Below are 21,966 nucleotides of genomic sequence, written 5' to 3'. Positions count from 1 at the left end.
TCTCCTGCCTCATCCACTAATTACAGAGACCATCTTAAAGAAGCTCATTGAGATCACGTTTATCCCAGTTGATGTGATACCCACTTGGTCTGGGGTCTGATCCCATAAATGAAGTTAAAGAGCTCAGTACCAGATAAAAATCAATGTCGTACAATGTCCAAGACCAACAGGTCATTCCTGAGCAGGGAATGATGCACTGAACGCATTTTGATTTATTTTCAAGTAAGGGTCACTGCATATTTTAATCACGTCTTTTTGAGACCACAACATCATAAAATAGAGGATCAGAATAAGACTGTACGGCCAATCCAGAGTTTCGATCAGAATGATGCTGGAAAAGCACAGCAGGTCAGGCAGCATCCGACGAGCAGGAAAATCGATGTTTCGGGCTACAGCCATTCTACTGTCTTCTCTAAACAAGAGCCGATCTATCTCTGTCTTGAATACACATAATGGCCTGGCCTCCACAGCCCTCTGCAGCAACAAGTTCCACAGCCTCATCACCCTCTGGCTGAAGACATTTCTCCCCACATCTCAGTTCTAAACGGTGCCCCTTTGACCCTGAGACTGTGCCCTTGGGTCCTAGTCTGGCCTACCAGTCAAAACATCTATTCCACGTTCACTCGACCTCAGTCTCTCAGTATTTTCTTTGTTTCAATCAGATATCTCTCCAATATCCCCCCTCCACCCCCAAACTTATCCTTGAAGCGGCCCTCTGAACGCCTCTCCCAGCATGGTCAGGCAATAAACTATTTAACAAAGCTCACTGTCTATATATCTATTTTCAACAGAGAGGAAACATGCTTTTCTGACTTGCCAAAATGTTGAGTCATGAGCAATGCTAATGTAACACTCAAACTGAAATGCAATATGTGGCATGTTGGGAAACGAGAAGCTGTACCGTACTGTTTACTACGCCTGATAAATGAGCGTGTTTGATTCACATAAGAGTTTAGAATGATTTGTAGCTCTCTCAGTGTGTGTCTCTTACCCTGGAGTGCGGTGATGTTTTTACTTTGAATGTTCTCTCCATGAGTGACCTGGGAGGTATAGACTGCGCTGTTGAACCATTCACCATAAGGGACCATCAGCCGACTTGTCACCGAGAAGTTCCCATTTGCCTCACAAACGGGAGACGTGAAGAAGCCAGAATCCAAGGGTCGGCCATTTTTCAACCAACTCATGGAGATTGACTTCGGATGGAAATCGATGATTGAACAGACGACGGTTGCAAACTTGCTGCTTGCGATTTCTTCACTGGAGCTCACGGTTAGGAGAAGAGTTGGTGGGAGAATACCTAGATCATTAGGAAACACATCGCATAAATTATCTGACGAATTTCAGAACAAATACAATCAGTTCTCATATATCAAGGTTTCTTGTGGTTAATGGATACAAGAATCATAATTGTGCAGAGTGCTGGAGAAGCTGGGATCCACACAGAAAGATCAGCAGGACAATGTGAAAGGCTAAAATTATAGGACACAGCAAGGGAGTCAAAGAGGCATAGAAACTATAGGCCGGTAACATCAAAAGGGAGATAGCAATGTTGGATGGTATTCGTTTTAATGACAGAGTGTGATGGACAAGGCAGACGAATTACCGGCATAAATGAGGAAATGATGCGGTTGCTATCACAGAGACATATTGAGAGCGGGGCAGGAGTGGCTATTCAACATTCCAGGATTTAGTGCCTTCAGGCGAGACAGGGAAAGAGGGAAAAGGATGAGGGGTGGGGGTGTGCAGTGCAGAATGTTGCTTCTGTCGCAATTCTGACAAGAGTATTTTAGGCTGTAAAGAGAAATGAAATCATGGATACCTCCTCGAACAAAGGCAAATGGACAGTTCTTCAAAACCAAAATACAGCAAACATAACTACTGGGACAGCACGATAGACCTTACTACAGGTCCAAAAGAGCAAGTGATCATACATGGGCAAATTTCAGAGAAATGTAAATTAAATAGGGGAATGAGAAAAGAGGTTTTTAACTTCGTCAGCATAGGCTTGGATATTCATTTTGTCAAAAATTTAGAGGGAGCAGAATTCTGAAAATGCCCCCAGGAGAATATTTTAACATAGTATGTGTTTAATACTGAGAATTTTAATCCAGACCTTGCAAGAGAGGTGTCAATCTGGACTTAACTTTAGGGAATGAAGTCGACCCAGTGGGTAAAACCTCAATGGTGGAGCACTTTGCAGACAGTGATCGTAAATCAGTTGGATTTCAGATTGTACTGCAAAGGAATAGAAATTGGCCCAAAGTTCTGAAAAAGGGAAGGACAATTTTAGTAAGATCAGGTAATGACTTGACCAGAGTGGACTGGAAGCTGACACTTACTGGTGAATCTGAGTCAGAGCAGTGTGACACATTTAAGAGAGAGATAAGAAAATCACATGGAGGACATTTCCCAGGAAGCCACTGAGTGGGACCAAGAATGCAGGGGGCTCTGGACACCAAAGGGCATGGAGGGGAAGATAAAGAGAAACAAGGGAGGCTTCCGGTCTATACTGAAATCTCAAAACAATAGGAATTAGTATGGAGTACAAAATGTGCAAGGGGGAGTTTGAAAGACAGAGGAATTAGAAGAGCAAAAGGGACCATGAGAAAATAATAGCAGTCAAAATAAAGAAAAATATTTTTACAAGTTACGTGCTCATTCATAATAAAAGAATTATTCAGGAAACAGTAATGCTCATTAAGTGTATTATTGGAGTGGAGCCGGAGGATTAGGTTGTGGTCAAAACAAACGTGTTGTGCCAGTGTTCAGTAGTAAGAGGGACAATGTGGGGACAGAAAACATGGAGGGGTGTTGTGATGTAGTTTTCAGAAATTAGGACACATGACGTGATGTTCTGTGTTGTCTTGCTGAATGAAAAGTGGTTATATTTCCAGGGCAGATGAAAAGTATACCGAGCTGTTGAGCGATGCAAAGGATGAAACAGTTGGGTCGCTGACAATAATTTAGAATTCCTGTCTGGCCACAGCAGTTGTGCCAAGTGAGTGTAGATCAGCCAACGCTGCACTGTCATGCAGGACGAAGGAAGGTATAAATAATGAAAACACAGATCTGTCAAGCTCATCTCAGTGGTAGGAAAACTATTGCGAAGTGAAATTAGTCTTCATTTGGAAGATAAATCACCAATTTTCAGCACGGTTTTATTGAGAGGAAGTCATGTGTAAGAATTTGATAGTAGTTTTCAGAGAGATAACTCGATGTCCAGATGATAGAAATAATCAGAGCCAATGGGATCGGAGTTAATTTGACAGATTGGATCGAGAACTGGCTGAGTGGTGGGAGCAGGGGATAATAGTCATCGGGTGTCTGCGTGACTGGAAATCTATGTCTCCTGGTGCTCTGTAGGGATTGGTTTGATTTCCTTGTTATTTCTCTTACATACTAATGATTAAGACTCAAATTTAGGAGGATTAACCAGTGAATTCACAGATGAAATGAAAACTGTCATGTTGGTAAGTCATGAGCATAATGGCTTTAGATTGCAGGAGGATATAAAAGGGTTGGTTGTATGTGAAGAGAAGTTGCAAATGGAAATTATTCTGCATAAATGTAAGGTGATGTAATTCGGCAGAAGAATCTGTGAGGTATGACGTTTTGAATGGTGGAACCCTGGAAAAGCCTGAGGATCTTTGGTGCATGTACCCATCGCTCCCCTATAGTACTGTGTCGTCTGGATAAAGAGGCTAAGAAGGTGAGAGGATATTTGCTTTTATGAGCCGAGACATTGACAATGAAGAGTAGGGAGATGATACTGGAACTTAATAGAACACTGGTTAGGCCATACTGAAGCGTTGTATGAATGTTATCGAAGGAATGTGATTACACTGAAGGCAGTATTGATGAGATTTGCCAGGATCTTGCCTGGGTTGGAGGGTTTTAGTTATGAAACTAGTTTAGATAGACAGGGGTTTTCCTTGGAGCAGAGGACAATTAGGGAGAAGATTATCATGATGTTTAGAATTATTTTAGGCATAGACAGGGTCAACTGGATGAAACCTTTCCCCTTGATGGAGAGAGAAGTTAAGGCCAGGAGCTTCCAAGTGGATCTCAGGGGAAAACAAAATCAAACAGAGGGTGGTGTTAGCCTGGAGCTCAGCACCTCTAAGTCATGTAGAGACTGAGCCCCTCATAATAAGTATGAAGTATTGCGATGCATCCTTGCAAGGGCAAGTCACACAAGGCAATGGATCAGCTGCTGGCACATGAGACTGGAATAGTTAGGTGGCTGTTATTGATAGGGGTGAACTGGATGGATCAAAGGGCCTTGTTCCTGTGCTGTATAAGGTGATTCTGTGAAAACGGTGAGAAATAATGCCTTCTTCATATTAATCCCAGATGCTCTGTTTATCTCAGTTCCCACAACAAATACCTGAACATGGCATTTCCTTGCTCTTGTGTGACCCGCTGTGTTGAACCTCACAGTAGATTTTGCTGGGGCAATCTGCCGCTGACTCGGGCAGGGTTAACTGGCTGCTCAGGGTGTAGGTTCCCTTCTTGTTTCTCACTGATGGGTAAGGCTTAAATCCAGTCGTGATTAGCTCCCCACCTTTCTTCCAGGTTACCTTGGTGACGTCAGGGTAATAGTCCATCGCCAAACAACCAAAGGTCGCAGAACCGGTGTCGTGCTCCTGACAGGAGGAGACCAGGCCATAAAGCGTGGGGGGAGATGGTGTCTCTACAATAGAATGACCAATTGAGCATGTTAGTTTCTGTTCATTTGACCCTATCAGTTACTCAAATGTATCCTCAGCTGTAAACATTTGCCAGTATGCTCCCACTGCGTCTACAGCATAACTGGAGTTTATTTTTGTTTCCTACCAGTTGCTGATCATGATCATTGGTTCCTTCTTTAGAAACATGCCCTCGACCTTGACCATTGCCATATAATTTAGGAAGAAGAACATCCTGATCCCACCCCAGTAACTTTGAAGATCTCACCAACTGACACTTTCACTGGATTGCTGTGAAGAGCAAAGAAGTTTCACAAAATACAAACCAAGGAAATGCAGAATCATCGAAATTCTACACTGTGTGCAAACAGGCCATTTGGCCCAACAATTCCACACCCACCCTCTGAAAAGTAACCCATCCAGACCTATTCCCCTACCCTATTACTCTACAGTTAACCCTGACTAATGCACCGAACCTCCCAATCACTGAACACAACATTTGCAATTCCCCCAGCTTGCACATCTTTGGACTGTGGGAGAAAACGCACACAGACATGGGGAGAAAGTGCCAACTCCACGCAGTCGCCCGAGGCTGGAATGGAACCCGAGTCCCTAGCACGGTGAGGCAGCAGCGCTAACCACGGAACCAGCGTGCTGTCCCACGAGGTACCGTGCTGCTGGAAATACCCAACCGCTGGCAGTACCCCCGGAGAGAAATCAGAGTGAATCATAGAACATAGAACATTACAGTGCAATACAGGCCCTTCGGCCCTCGATGTTGCACCACCCTGTCATACTAATCTGAAGCCCATCCCACCTACACTATTCCATGTACGTCTGTATGCCTAGTTAAAAACAATAACTACAGATGCTGGAAATCCGATTCTGGATTCGTGGTGCTGGAAGAGCACAGCAGTTCAGGCAGCATCCAAGCCTGTCCAATGATGACTTAATCTTGGCGAATCTACTACCGTTGCAGGCAAAGCATTCCATTCCCTTACTACTCAATGAGTAAAGAAACTACCTCTGACATCTGTCTTATACCTATCTCCCCTCACTTTAAAGTTGTGTCCCCTCGTGTTTGCTGTCCCCATACTTGGAAATCAGGTCCAGTGAGCCTTCCTCACTTATCAATGCAAGGCAGAATGTTCTCTCTGGGAGGAAGGTCACTGCAGCAGCAGCACAGGCAGGAGCTGAGCACTGGGACTGGGAGGAGGGCTGTCACGGCTGAACTCCTGCCAATTGTCTGGAAGTTGAAACATCTAATTTACAATTATCTGAATTCTGGAGGCCTCTGAAAAATGGAGGACCATTAAGGTTCAGAGACTTTGGAGTGTTACAGCTGAGTATTTACGTAAATATGATTTGAGAAATGAACTGGTAATCTTTAACTTTAATAACTATCAAATTGACACGCAGTTCACCACCAAACCTCATCTTTCAGACTAACCACTGCACTTACTCTGTCTAGACCTAAATTTCCACTCACATTGACAAACCCAACCCATTCATGCCCGGAACACACAACCCCTATCACAGAAAACACATCCAAGGCAATCCATATTGGTAGTATAGCTGAGAAGAGAGATCTCGGTGTCCATGTCCATAGATCCCTAAAAGTTGCCAGCCAGTTTGATAAGAGTTATTTAGAAGGCATACTTTCTGTTGGCTTTCATCGATAGAGGGACTGAGTTTCAGAACCACGAGGTTAGGCTGCAGCTGTACAAAACTCTGGTGTAACCGCACGTGGGAGTATTGTGTACTGTTCTGGTCACCACATTGTAGAGAGAATGTGGAAGCTTTGGAAGAGTTCAGAGGAGGTTTACCGGGATGTTGTTTGGTATGGCGGGAAGGTTTAATGAGGAAAGGATGAGGGTCTTGAGGCTGTTTTTGTTTGAGAGAAGAAGGTTGAGAGGTGACTTAATTTAGACATAAAAGATAAACAGAGGGTGGACAGTGAAAGTCTTTTTCCTTGAATAGTGATGGCTAGCAGGAGAGGACATAGATGATAGATGTCAGAGGTTGTTTCTTTACTCAGAGAGGAGTAGGGGCATGGAGCGCACTGCCTGCAACAATAGTACACTCGCCAACTTTAAGGGCATTTAAAAGGTCATTGGATAAACATATGGATGAAAATAGAATAGTGTAGGACAGATAGGCTTCAGATTGGTTCCACAGGTCAGCACAACATTGAGGGCTGAAGGGCCTGTACTGCACTGAAATGTTCTATATTCTATATTCCAGATGGACATATGATCTCAATTCCTTTCACTCATTTACACTCCTGCCGCCCTGCACCTGGCCCATGGTGAATCTGGCCCTGACTGGACATGGCACCGTCATTTTCACAACCTCTGACAAAAGCCCACTACCCAAGACATGACCTCAGCCCTTGATCACTGACCTCTCATCTTACCAAAGTCAACCTGTGCACATTGCATCCTCGCTCCTTTCACATCTGTGCTTTACAACCTACAATTTTGCCAGACTCCGAGCTTTGCATTTTGACAACACGTCCACCTGTCACTTCATTACGGTGACCTTCCACCCTGAAACATCCTGGCACTCTGCCCACCGCTACACTAACCAGCCTGGCATCCTGCCCACCTCTCCATAATCCTGTCTGGCAAAGACAGACCTCCTGCATTTCAGCTCAAACTACCCCTCACCTACCAAACACAATTTGAACAAATTATCCTGTGACCATTACCATTCACCTTGATTCCACAGAATGCATGCAAGCTTACCCAGCAGCCAGCCAACACCTCACAGCCTACCAGCCCAAACTCTCCCACATGCCCAATCTAGCCCCTCACTTGCTCACCACCTTCCAACTTTGAGCCTACTCCAACATAAAGTCAGTGAGTCATAAAGTCGTACAGCACAGAAACAGTTCCTTTGGTCCAGCTCATCCATGCTGACCAGAGTTCCCAAATTAAACTAATTCCACTTGCCTGCCTTTGGCCCATATCCATCCAGACCTATCCTGTGCCTGTAGCTGTTCAAATGTCTTCTAAATGTTGGACCTATCTCTGCATTTACCACTTCCTCTGGCAGTTCATTCCAATGTTTTGGACAGTTACAACATGAAGCCCTAACTCCTGCACTCAGTGCTCTGACCAATGAAGGTACATGTGCAAAACACCTTCAACACACTAGGTACTTGAGACAACGCTTTCAAGAATCTATGAGTCTGAACCCTCAGGTTCCTCAGTGTTCAACATCACTATCCAATGCCCTACCATTAACTCTGTAAGTTGTGACCTGATTTATCTTCTCAAAAAGCAACACGTCGTATTCATTTAAATTAAACTCCATCTGCCACTCCTCAGCCCATTGGCCCAGCTGATCAAGATCTCATTGTACGTTTAGATAACTTTCACTGCCAATCATACCACCAATGTTGGCATTACATGCAAACTTACAAACCTTGTCCCATTCAATGTTTTCATGGCTTTCAACCAATATTGTAGCCTGTTTCCCTTTCTCCCACATATCTGTAGCATTTTTTTAAGGATTGAAGGAATCTATCTCCGTATTGAAATCATTTAATGTTTTGTCCTCAATCAATTTCTGTGGTGGAGAATTCCAAAGGTTAACCAATCTTTTGCTGAATAGTAAACAATCAGGTTCAATGTTATCGAGTGTAGGGAAGATTGGTGAGCAGCAAGATTAATGATGATCCCATGAATGGAATAGCCTTCTATAGGGGCCAAGGTGCCTTCTTCACCTTCCATTTTGCATGCTGTCATGTCCCTTCGGCAGCATGTTCCAAAATTGTGACCCTTGAGGATAAGGGCCCACATGTATGTAAATGCTTCTCCTGAAAGCTTTCCTCCAAATCAGACTTCAACTTGACTCTCAACTATTTCCCTGCCCGTTTCCTCTTCCTCAATCAAAGGCATGGGACTCACTTCCTACCAGTGCTGTGAATGTGCTAATACCACACCAACTTCAGCAATTCAAATAGACTGATGACAACTGGTTTCTCAAGGCAATATAAAAAGTCTGACACTTCCACACCGGTCTAGAGATTCAAACAACCACTGGAAGAATTGTAAATTATTTGAGGCACTTGTGTGTCTACACAAGATGACATGGTTTCCTTTTGTGTGATTTGACTGTGTTTTCACTGAAGGAACAGAGCTATTTCTTAATCATATAATAGGAATCAAGCATCCCTCATTTTTAGCAAGGCAATCACACATTATATTTCTTTATTCCAGGGAAGTATAGTGTTAAATTAATGAAATATGATGATTTGGATGTTTCAATTGGAAATAGTCAGAGATTTAAAGTTTACTTTCATGAGCAATTAATTCCAGCCTCATTGTTTCACAGTACTCACAGGAATGTCTTTCAGAAATGGTGTCTCCCTTTGTTTACTGAATCAGTAAATCTGGGATAGTTTTTGCTTGTTTATCAAAGGTGTTAAAGAGTTTTACCCAAAGGGAGACCTGCGGATTTAGCTCACAGATTCTCCATGATCTAAGTAAGTGGTGGAACAGCTCGAGGGGCTGAGTGCCCTCCTCTTGCTCCTACCTTCCTATCATTGTGTCATTCATTAAGCTAGCACTGGCGGTGAACACTTTTTATTAAAATATTTGAACACATTAATTGTTTCACACATGCTTTAAAGAAATTCTGTTGATTATTTGGAATGAGATCATTGACATTCTCTATTTGAGTGATCAAAATAACTTCCACCCAATTACAGCAGCCACTGCACTCTGGAGTGGGTTGTTACTTCATAATAGTTTCTTGTGAAACTCCAGCTCGAGATCAGGGCGCTCAAATTCAATGATTCTCTGATATTTAATATCTCTGAACATTCGCAATTTGTTCAAATGCATCTTTTCTCTGAAGAACGTGTTTAATCAAACAGAACTTTTTTCAATGAAACAACAAACTTTAAATGCTAGAAAACCAAAATAAAAGACAGAAATTTCTGAAGAAACTCAGCAGGTCTAGCAGCTCCTGTGGAGAGAAGGCAAGGTTAACCTTTAACATCCAGAGACCCCCTCTTCACCAAATTGTTTTCATGTTTTTGGCACAAGAGCTCACACCTGTTGAGATAAACAGTGATTACGTTGGCTTGACTCCTGTTGGAAGAAGGATTCTTAGCAAAGGTACTGGATGGTCGGAGATAGCAATTGAAGACCAACTGAAAAGCTATTTCCATCTGCTGCAAGTGTTGGGTTCAGCGGAACTCCCACCGTACTGAACAATCAAATTCAGCTACAGCACTGGTTTAATATAAAGGTGAGCACTTACTCCATTAACACCATCTAGCGAAGTCCAAACGCTTGTGGACAAATATTGATCTGGAAAAAGCTGCTAACTGCCAAAATTCTGTTTAATATCTAAGACACACAAGTCAGGACAGCGATTGAATAGATTTCACTGGCCTCTGTGAGTGGAATTCCAACAAACACCCAAACATCTCAATCTGCTTTCTTGCACTGAAGTAAACTGATAAGAGATGGTGTTACATACCTCTCTAACAGGTTGGAAGTGAACACAGGCCACCTGGCACAGAATCAGGAACACTACTACAACATCACAACAGACCTGAACACAATGAGCTCGACACTATCACAGAGAACACAGCCCACCTGTTTTGACAGTACATAAACCATGTTAGTTATTAACACCTTCCAACAACCAGGAATTGTTCCAGAATGTTTGTACAATGAAAGTAACATTTCAACATTTATCCAAGAATACTTTGATAGCAGCTCCGAATTGTTCAAACTCTATAGGAACTACAGAGGAATAAAACTAGGAATTGCATTGCCATCAAATCACTGTCACTGGATTCCAACCTCGAACTCCCTTCCTCTTTCCCCTGTGAATGTTGCTGCACCAGACGGTCTACTTAGTCTGAAAAAGATTAAAATGTTTTGAAGTGTAATATGACCGTTGCCAGTGACATTAAAAGTTGATAATAGGTTTTCAAATAATAACATGCAAAAACATTCTGATTCAACATTGTGCCACGAAACATGTCCTGCATAACTGAGGCACAAAGAAAGTATACAGCATATTTCCATCTGCCTCGCTCAATCAAATATCTCTTGTTGCCAACAACCAATTTCAAAACTCTTGCTGTCTCCCTTTTAGATTAGATTAGATTACTTACAGTGTGGAAACAGGCCCTTTGGCCCAACAAGTCCACACCGCCCCGCCGAAGCGTAACCCACCCATACCCCTACATCTATATCTACCCCTTACCTAACACTACGGGCAATTTAGCATGGCCAATTCACCTGACCTGTACATCTTTGGAGTGTGGGAGGAAACCGGAGCACCCGGAAGAAACCCACGCAGACACGGGGAGAATGTGCAAACTCCACACAGTCAGTCGCCTGAGGCAGGAATTGAACCCGGGTCTCTGGCGCTGTGAGGCAGCAGTGCTAACCACTGTGCCACCGTGCCGCCCACGGTGTTCCTGAAACGTTCGTTCTGATTGGAACAACATGGTCAGGGCTCTCAATTCTGAGGCACCTAATCGAATATTGTATTTCTGGCTGATAAAAATGGTTTTGAAGCGCGAGATGAAATTGAACTGTCTGAGATTCAGGGATCCGAATTGGACAATTTACAAATGGTCAGGACCGTTGACAAGTTAGTCAGAGATAGCACTGAAACAAACTGTACAACAGACTTAATCCTAGAGGATACATTGCTCAACTCCTCACGTCAAATATATTCACTGTACTTGAACATTCATCAGAGGAACTAACCAGTGGATTAATGTGAACGAGAATGTGTTCGCAATGAACATAAATAACCACTGAGTTAATAAACTTAATAAGTCATTGTATTTAATAAAATGATTGAGGTGGGAAATATCGCCAATTAAAGCACAGATCCGGAGGCAATGGATTATTCTCCAAATTATTTTTACATATTCTTAAAACGTTCCTTGAACTGGGGAGATTTTGCATGCACTGCTAAAGTCAATACTGCATTCCAGTGTGGAAAGCATTTCTGTTGAAGGAATCAGGGCAAGGTCATTTTCTTGTTTACTGCTTTTAATGAACGAAAATGTTTAAAAAGGTATGAATTGAAAACATGCTTCTGTCTGGAGTTGCCCGCTTTAACAGATGTCTAAGTCAATGTGGGCACTGCTGCCTCACTGATCCAGGTACCCAGGCTCGGTTCCAGCCTTGGGTGACTGCCTATGTGGAGTTTACACAATCTCCCCTGTGTCTGTGTGGGTTTCATCCCACAATCCAAAGATGTGCATGTCAAGTGAACTGGTCATGCTATATTGTCCATAGTGTTAGGTGCATTAGTCAGGGGTAAATATAGGGTAGGGGAATGGGTCTGGGTGGGTTACTCTGCAGACCGTCGGTGTGGACTTGTTGGGCCAAATGGCCCGATACATACTGCAGGAAATCTAATCTAAACGATTGTCACACTTAACAAATGTGAGCAGATTCCTTCAGATCGCTACATTGCAATAAATCGGTCAAGTATATTAATTAAAATAAATATTACTCTATTTTCAGTGTCTGAATAAACAATGTGCTCCTTTATCCTCTAGTTCATGTCTTCTGCAAATTTGTGAACTCTGCATATGTCTGAACACATCGATGTAAAATGAATTCTCTGCGTTTGTAGCAAGTACTCCCATGGTTTTAAGAATAGAGTTCCTACTTTATGGAAAGAGGCCATTTGGCCCAACAATTCCACACTGACCCTCTGAACAGTATGTCGCCCAACCAGACCCATTCCCCATAATTTATATTTATCCCTGACTAATGCACTCTAACCTCGACATCCCTGAACACTATGGCTGTGCTAAATTGCACAAATCACCTGACCTGCGCATCTTTTGGTCTGTGGTAGGCAACCAGAGCGCCCGAAGGAAACCCACACAGACACAGGGAGAATGTGCAAACTCTACACAGGCAGTCACCAGAGGGTGGGATCAAATTTGGGATCCTGGCGCTGTGAGGCAGCAGTGCCAACCACTGAGACACCATGCTGCCCTGCGATTTCATGAGTGAATTATTTTAATTAATTGAAAATTTTTTCCTTGGTCACATAATTCACGAGAGCAGATGTTTCCGAAAGAATGACTCTTCAGTTGATTTTTTTGGTAAAATGTAACTATTTAATTAAAATGCACAGATTGGGAACACATAAAGCACTGTACAGATTAAATAATTCAGTTAATGTTTTATTTTTATCCTGCAAATCCAGTTTAATCAGGGACATAACAATGAATTAACTCAAGTTACGTATGAAACAGATCAAAGCAGTGAAACTGATCTGTTCTTCATAGAATTGTGCAGAATTTCCAAATGGTCTTTGTCAATGATCTTTTCCAGTCAGAAAAATATGTATGTAGTGTACAGCGGAATTGAAAGGTGTTTCTTGATCAATTATAACACAGTCATGGCATTTTTGCTCAAGAGTAAGAACTATTAGAACATTAGACTTTTGAAATGCTATTTATATTTCTCTATGACATGTAAACTGTTTAAAGACAGACCTTGTGATTGAACTAGATAGTGGAGTTCTGAATTTGGATTGGAATGCATGGATTAGATTAATCCTTAATTATTACTTTTAAGTAAAAATGGCACCCGAAGGTATCTGTTTTCCCTTCATTTCTAAAACCTTTGCGATTTGCCTTTCACTTAATAATAGGCTTTATGAAATTTCAACTCGCATGCTGATTGCATTGAATGAGGAACCTGGAGCGGTTCACTGTCACCAACCATGTTAACATTGCAAAACAATGTCGAAACCAGAAACGGTTTCCCAAATATAACACATTTAATGTTACCCAAGCACAGTCCTTCCTCAACAGATGAACGATCACCAGATCACAACATGGTGTGTTTGCAGCAGAACTGGCTCTGGAAACATTTTCAACAGAACCAAGAACATGATGTAACCTCACAAAAAAAACAAATTGAAATCTAACAAAGCTGCTCAGAATCCAGCAAACTAATGATTATATTGGATGGAAATAACAAGTCATAACAACAACCTTGTTTGTGAGGGGACTTAAACTTAAAGCTGTAATGTTTCTGGCAACAGTTCAATTTATTTCCAACCTGCACACTCTTCTTGATCATGACAATCCTGTGCAGCACACAGTAGAGCGGTTGAAGGCATATATTGATTAATCACTTCATGGTCAAAACAAAATTACTTGAATGGACAAATATTACCACATTATAATTTTAAGTTAGTTTCAATTACATAATCTGATCAATTCCGCAGTTTCAGATTTTAGTCCCAAATTTTATTTTGAATGAGGCTACTCAAAACAAAATTCAGTTAGTTTACAATTAGAACTGAGTTTTTTTTTAAAAAAACGTCAATACATTAAAAACTCGTTTTTTTCATTTCTCACACTTCTTTCTTCCTTAAGTTGGTTTTCAGTTAAAAATGGATGTAATGTTTTCAATCAAGCAGAGAAAAATGTGTCATATAAGTTTAACAAATGCAGAAATGATTAATGAAAAACAAAAGAACTTCACAAATATTGGTAATGAACAGTAATCCAGAGAGTCAATCTCCTCACCAGAAAGAAAACACCAATTACAGAAAGCATGAAAACGCTGATCAATTTCACAAACTGAATAAGAATTCAATCAACTCAATTCAACAGAATCAAGGAAAATAAAATCAGAATCCAATCAACTCAAAACAACAGATTTAAATGAAAGATAATCAGATTCCAACCAATTCAATTCAACAGAATCAAATAAAACAATTTCAAAAGCCAATCAACACAATTCAACAAAACCGAGTAAAATCAAAATTCAGAATCCAATTAACACAGTTCAAACTGAATCAACGAAAGCAAAGCCAAACTCCAATCAACTCAATTCAACAGAATCAAGTAAAACAAACTCAATCTAATGCAATGTATCACCGCAAGAAAATTGTATGAGTTTCTAACCTGCTTGTCATCAACAAAAATAACAAAATAAATGAGATAATATAATCATGGTAAGAACATATATTCAAGAAATGAATAATGATATTTTAGCATATTTTAATCATGTTTGGTAATATCTTGAACATCTTTGAATTCTTAGCATTTGTTGTTGATAATAAAACTCACAGTCAGGGTGTCACTAACATTAAACATTATTTATAGCTGACAGATTAAGAGACAGAATGCCCATCTGATCAAAAAAAGAGACACACTGAGCAACTGACTCTATCATCACCATTTTAACTATTTGCTGAGCCTTAACTGAAGTCTATAATCAGTCTGAACCAAAATCAATCCGAACTAAACCAAACTCAGCACAGAATCTGAGTTTCATTTAATTCAGAAATTAGTCACATGAATAGAAAGTTTTTAAAAAGTCACTAAGAAAGTTCAAAGTTCTTACCTGAAGTCACTATCAACATGGTCCCTTGGCCCCAGTATTCAAGACCATATCACAGTGTTACATTCTCTGGACTGGGTCACACAATAACTAGCTCTACATAAAACAAATAAAAAATCTACCATCATTTTAAATTTTCAGAACCACAGGCAAAATAAAGTCACGATAAATCTTCATCGCATAATTGCGCAAGTGAATTCTGATCATTCTTGATAAACTTTAATCCTGTTTTATCCTTCACAGAATAACACATGAGCTGATTCTCAAAATTCACAACGGTGTATTGATAATTACCCAACACTTTTACAAATTAAATAATGATACTGGCATTAAACCGCACAGAACTAATACTGCACTGCAAGTTAAGGCAGTTTGTAGAAGTAATCACTGACTAGTTTCAAACAGTGGAGGCTGAATAGGTTTTTGTATTGATCAGAATTGCAGTGCTCCAGCTATTCCAGCACAGTAATAGATGGCGGTGTCTTCGATCTTCAGGTTCCCCATATCCAACGCGAAAATGTTGTTTGAATTGTCTTTGGACGCAGTAAATCGATTCTTAATCGCTGGTGCATAGTTACTGTCGGATGAACTATAGTAGGACAGCAGCCACTCCAGACCCTGTCCGGGAACCTGTCGGACCCAGTACATGTAGCTGCTGCTAAGATCGAAGCCGCTGGTTTTACAGGTCAGTTTCAGGCTGCCTCCGGGACGGCCAGTCTCTGCCTCTGGCTGAGTCAAAACAACCTCCGACTGGACACCTTTAAAAAAGAAAACAAATAAACCATGAACATTAATGCTGATGAAATGGTGGCTGAGTCTTTTACATTCCTGCGGTAGACTAACATTGAGACAGTCACAAAGACAGACTTGAACAAAAAACACTCACATGATAAGAAAGTAAGGAATAAACTGAGAAAAATTGTCGACACAATCATTCTGATAACTTGTGGGAAGCGGTTCTGTCAAGATCTTTCTAAACAGAGCCGACCCAGGAGTGTTGAATTACGGTCGAGTGCCCAGGATTTATATGGCCATCGGAAAGGGCAGGCTTACAGCTTCCGCCTGTTGGTTTCCTGCTGGAGGCTCAGACTGGATCCTGGTCTCAGCTTGTACAGCCTGAACACATGGGATCATGTATTTACGAGGTTACGCTGAAACATGGACTTATACACATTTTGGGATATTTATTTTGCTGAATAGCTTCTTTGGGAGTGTTTTTATTTAAATGGTGGAAGTAAAATTGAGTAGCTTCAGGTCTGTTTCACATGATAGTTGCAAGTATTTTGTTTAAAAAAAAACAAATTCATTCGGATGTTAGCTCCCTTTATTTCTACATTCATTCGCAAGCAGATAAAACTAAAATCAAAGTTCAAACATATTACCAGCTAGTAAAACAATTGAGCTTGTTTTCCCAGGACACTGCCAGTCTCTGTCCCACTACAAAATAACATGTAATTCATAATAAACATTTCAAAATTCAATTTAGACAACTGAACACAGAGCTTGTCCAAAGTGATTATATTTAGAATATTCAATGAGAAGTTAACTCCCTTTAATTCTACATTCCACCACAAGCAGATAAAGCTAAAAAGAACTTCAATAATATTATTAACCAACAAAATTAGTGACTTTATTTTTGCTGTCACTCAAAGTCTCTCTCACTTTACAAAATAACATACCATTTCTAATCTGCGTTTCTAAATTCAGTTTAGGCAACCAAATATGGAGCATGTCTAAAGTGATTATATTCAGAATGTGAGTGTGTGTCCATTAACAGTTTGGACTCGGAGATTAGAAGCACCTCCTTACATTGCAGAATGTCTCTCCCTGCATCTTTTTTTTTCAAATTGCTCCGACCCTAAAATGCATAGTAAAGGAAAGCTGTGTGCCTGAGAAACAAAAAGTGAGTTGGCAGTGATACATAACACCTAGGTAAACTTTTGAAAGAGCATCTAATGAACTAGAACAGCACAGTCCATAATCCATATCTAATAGTCTGGGTACATCAGGAATGTTTGGTTAAATTAGAGAGTATTACAATAATCATTACCACGGATGTAGGTTATAAACAGTACATGTCTCTGCTCACTGATAGCTCTGACAGGGGCAGATAACTCATAAAAATCAGTAAAAATTCGCTGTTACACTCAGTTTTAATGAGATGCATGAATCAGAGAATGGTGTAACAAGTGATGTGAGTTTGAACCAATTCAATTTTGTTAATTTACTTTGAGATGATAACAAATGTTACTGCAATGCGGGATTTTGGATCCATTAACTTCATATTCAGGAGCTTTAAAGATACTCAATAAACAGGCTGAACTAACCAGAACGTCATTGCATTCAATGTCCTGTTTTCTGACAGTCACACAGTGAATGCTGTATTTAGTGAGTTTCCTTTTTAAAGAAGAAATGCCAAGTGAAATGTATCCATTGTGAGTAAATGGGAAAATATCGTTTGTTTGGTAGGATTTTACTTTAGTTGATTCATTTTCCCTTTAATAGGCCAGATACAATAGTTGGCAGCAATTAAACTGACTGCAGAAAAGGTCCTTGAGTCCCCAGTTTCATTTACTGGAAGCAGGTGGAGTTTCTGCAGTGGATCAAAGATATTTTGTCTCACTGTTGACCAGTTGGTTGAAAGCAAACTGCAAACCATAACCACCGCCTCCTCAGAAACAAATCGACTCAGCAGCAATGCTGGAGGAAAGTTTATTTTTCAGTTATGTAACTTGGAGAACTAGTCACTCCTCTCATTGAAGGAAATATTCGCAGAGTCTCAGACACAACCTTAACATCAACAGTTCATTCGAGGATCACTACAGCACTGTTTAATATTGAGAAAAATTGATAAATAGTCAGAGAGTCATGTAGTGATACAGCATGGTTATAGACCCTTCGGTCCAACCAGTCCATGCCAGTCATAATCCCAAACCAAACTAATCCCACCTGTGTGTACTTGGCCCATATCCTTCCAAACATTTGATATTCATTTACTTATCCAAATGTCTTCTTAAGGTTGTAAGATCATCCCACACAAAAACCATTCTCTGTCTAAAAAGTTGTCTCTGATATGTTCTTTTTTATTTTTCTCCTCTCATTGTAAAAACATGTTCCCTATTGTTGAAATCCCCCACCATAGGGAAAATTCGCCAATGTCTTCGTCAAAAATTGAAAACAATCCCAGCTCCAAACATTTACAAAATATCACTATGGATCTTCCTCGAATCCAAAAAAGATTGTCCCCTTTGATCAGTGATTTGTAAAATTTATTCGTGTATCTACTGTGATAGACGTTTTCAAATAACTTCTTAAATGCAAATGGTTCACATCAATCGGATTAAAGTAACATTTCGTGCACTACCCCACACACAAAAAAAAACTAGTTTGTTAACATGATTTGCTCTGAGGAAGTCTACGATGGATTCTTTTATCGAACAAAATCATTTCCAATGTTGTGAGCGCTCGTCTATCTTCTGTGCAATGGTCTGAATTTTAAGTTGTGTCTGACTGCAGATGAAACTGGCTGATGTGGGTAAAAGTACAGTTTGTGCCTTTCACATTGTTGATGTATATTGCTGACTTTAGTTGAATAAAGAGGTGTTGTCCCAGGCATCGTCTGGCACCATTAATTAGACCATTAATTTCCACATCACTAGCCAGATTATCAGGTGGAGTTTATTGATATGTGATATTTTTTAAACGATAGCTTTGTACATTACCAGTATGAATCATGTCAATTAGAGCCATTCACCTTTCCACTCATGGCTTGATAAACCTATATGAGGTCACCCCCCGAACTCTCACCCTCCAGTGATAAAGGTTCCAGTCTATCTGGATTTCCAACGGTTGTTCTGTTCCCTCACATTCTGCTGTTTAAGATCCTCCTGCCACCCCAGGTCCACAGACAGTGTCCCTTGATACCAGTTCAAAGAAATGAAAGGACCTTGTCCCACCATATTTTTCAATTTTCTTTGGCTTCAAACACCATCAAAAATAAATGTTTGTGTCATTGCTGATTTATGGGAGAATGCCGTGTACACAATATCGGCTGAAATACCTGCCATACCACCCTGAATCTGGTTTGCAGGTTCATCTGTTGCTCACAAATGCAACCAGACATCAGGGAACAATGAACATCGCCCACACCCAACCCTCCACCATTCCCCTCTGTACTTTGCACTTTGTGAAAACCGTGTTGTCGATAATCAGTTAAAAGAAAGGTTTTTTTAAAAAAATTTCTTAATTCATGTTGCTGATCTTGGCTGAGTAAAGGTATGTTGCTGTTAGCATTTCTGGGGATCATGTCTGCATTTTTTTCATGTCAGTTTACAATGATATTAAGTCAAGAATTGTCAAAATGTCCTGAGAAACAACGTTTAGAAATGGGCCTATTAGCTCCTCAGGGCTGTACCAACTGTTTGAATATTGATACAGTTCTGCCCCTACTTTTTCCCCATAAACCATGATTTACAGCATTGGACATCATATCTATGTTGATAATGGATTAAACCCTTCACAATGTTCCCGAATGTTTACAGTGCTATCACCTGCAGGGTTATGGACAACATGCGATAAATTGGCTGTTGGCTGGAAGGCTCTGTCTTCACGTGATACAGGTGCGATGGGCGAAGTGATCTCTCTCTGTCGTGAAAACTTTCTACTACTCGAAATTCATCTTTCCAACTTTGTCTCGTTCAGAGGTTCTTCATACCAGAAATATTCCAAACATTCGTTTCAATGAGATCAATACACTCCATCTGATAGTCTGGCTCATGATGTGGAAATTAATGGTCTAATTAATGGTGCCAGACGATGCCTGGGACAACATCACTTAATTCAACTAAAGTCAGCAATATACATTAACAATGTAAAAGGCACAAACTGTACTTTTACCCAGAGCCGCCAGTAACATCTGCAGTCAGACACAAAATTCAGACCATTGCACAGAAGATAGACGAGCCCTCACAACATTGGAAATGATTTTGTTTGATAAAACAGTCCATCATAGACTTGCTTAGAGCAACTCGTGAATATTGCTTGATTTCTTTTTGTGTGGGGTAACACATGAAATGTTACTGTATTCCGACTGATGGGAACCATTTGCACTTCAAGTTATTTGAAAACGTCCTTCATAACAGATATGTGAGTAAATTTTAGAAATCATTGATCAAAGGGATAATTTTTTTTTTGGATTCAAGGAAGATCCATAGTGATATTTTGTAAATGTTTGGAGCTGTGATTGCTTATATTTTTAACGAAGACATTGGCATACAGTGGACAACTTCACAATTTGCTGTAACATGAAATTCGCAAACACTGTGAACCTGGAAGGTGATGGTTCAGAATTTAACAAGGACCTAACAAGGTTCGTGAATGGACCAACGAATGATTCATGAAATTTAACAAAGGCATTTCTGAAATGATTAATAGAGCTAGAAAGAATGTAGAGACACAAATTCACATCTCTGTTTGCATTTCAATATACTATAAATCACTTTTCTATTATATCCTAAAATTCTTGCGTCTTCGTTCATATTTAATAAACTCTATCTTGTTCCCGTGTTATGAAAGTTTCTTTATTTACTTCACTCAAAACTGTATGCTGTATTCTTGCCTCAGTATTGACCAAACTCAGTTTGGTGCCAGCTTATATCACTTGAGCTGCTTTTTCAGGAAGTGAATCTCTCCACCTGTTATGTCAAAATAATCTGTTCATGCTTAGTTCGAAATGAATCCTGTTAATATCATCCCTAATTCAGGCTCGGTTATTTTGTATTTATTCATTGGAAATGAACAGAATATGACTGATCTGTTCTTGGTGGAGTGGGAGAGGGAATTAAAGTGTTCAGCCACGGGGCCGTGGGGTTGGTTGGCACGGAGTCCCAGAGATGTTCTCTGAAATGATCAGCATGTTAGTGTCCTGTCTCCCTGATGTAGAGGAGACCATGTCAGGTGGAACAGACACAGTGGATGACATTTGTGGAAGTATAGACAAATTTCTCTGGATCATTTGGGGCCTTGTCGGAGGTGAGGGGGAGGTGTGGGCGCAGATTTTGCACTTCCTGTTGTGGCAAGGGAAGGTGTTAGGGGTGGGGAGTGGGCTGGTGGAGGGGCATGGACCTGACGAGGGAGTCGTGGAGGGAATGGTGCCACCGGAATGCAGATAGGGGTAGGGAGCGAAATATACCCGAGTGATGGGGTCTGTTTACAGGCGGTGGAAGCAGCGGAGGATGATATGATGTATGCAAGGTCGGTGCATTGGAAGTTGAGGACCAGGAGGGCTCCCTGTTGAGATTGGAGGAACGGGGTTGAAGGGCATCGTCGACCACGTGGGAGGGGAAATTGCAATTTTTGAAAAAGGAGGTTATCTGGGATGTTTTATGGTGGAACTGGTCCTCCTGGGAGCAGGTGCGGTGGAGGCAGAGGAATTGACAAGAAAGGGATGGCATTTTAAGGGAGGTCAGGTGGGAGGAGTGGAGGCCAGGTAGCTGTGGGAGTCAGAAGGCTTGTAGTAAATGTTTAGTTGGTCACTGGAGATAGAGGTGGAGAGGTCGAGGAAAGGGAGGGAGGTGTCGAGATGGTCCCTCTGAAGTTTAGGTCAGGGTGGAAGGTCTTATTGAAGTTGATGAACTGTTCAACCTCCTCGTGGTAGCATGAGGTGGCATTGACACAGTCATCAATGTAGCGGTGGTAAAGGTGGGCAATGGTACGAGTGTAGCCGTGGAAGATTGACTGTTCCGCATATCTGACGAAGAGGCAGGCATAGCTGGGGTCCATATAGGGGTCCATGGCTACCCCTTTGGTTTGGAGGAAGTGGGAGGATTGAAAGGAAATGTAGTTGAGGTTGAGCATGTACTGCTTGGGTTGGCGTGACAGGAAGAAACGGAGATCCTCGAGGCCGACAT

General features: G+C 41.0%; 2 gene segments (V, D, J or C); both read right to left on the bottom strand.

Moving 5' to 3' along the window:
- Positions 1–16,054, bottom strand: part of LOC140456952 (Ig heavy chain C region, membrane-bound form-like) — a 22,357-nt gene extending 6,303 nt beyond the window's left edge. Inside the window, 5 exon segments of the C gene segment in view lie at positions 992–1,297; positions 4,388–4,693; positions 15,062–15,154; positions 15,451–15,816; positions 15,945–16,054. Coding sequence covers positions 992–1,297; positions 4,388–4,693; positions 15,062–15,080 — 631 coding nt within the window.
- Positions 15,491–21,966, bottom strand: LOC140456876 (Ig heavy chain V region-like). The segment is given in 2 exon segments: positions 15,491–15,816; positions 21,918–21,966. Coding segments are annotated over 2 exon segments (375 nt in total).

The sequence above is a fragment of the Chiloscyllium punctatum genome, chromosome 31 (assembly GCF_047496795.1).
Source record: "Chiloscyllium punctatum isolate Juve2018m chromosome 31, sChiPun1.3, whole genome shotgun sequence".
In the NCBI taxonomy this organism is placed as follows: domain Eukaryota; kingdom Metazoa; phylum Chordata; class Chondrichthyes; order Orectolobiformes; family Hemiscylliidae; genus Chiloscyllium; species Chiloscyllium punctatum.
This window is presented reverse-complemented; position numbering and strand designations above follow the sequence as displayed.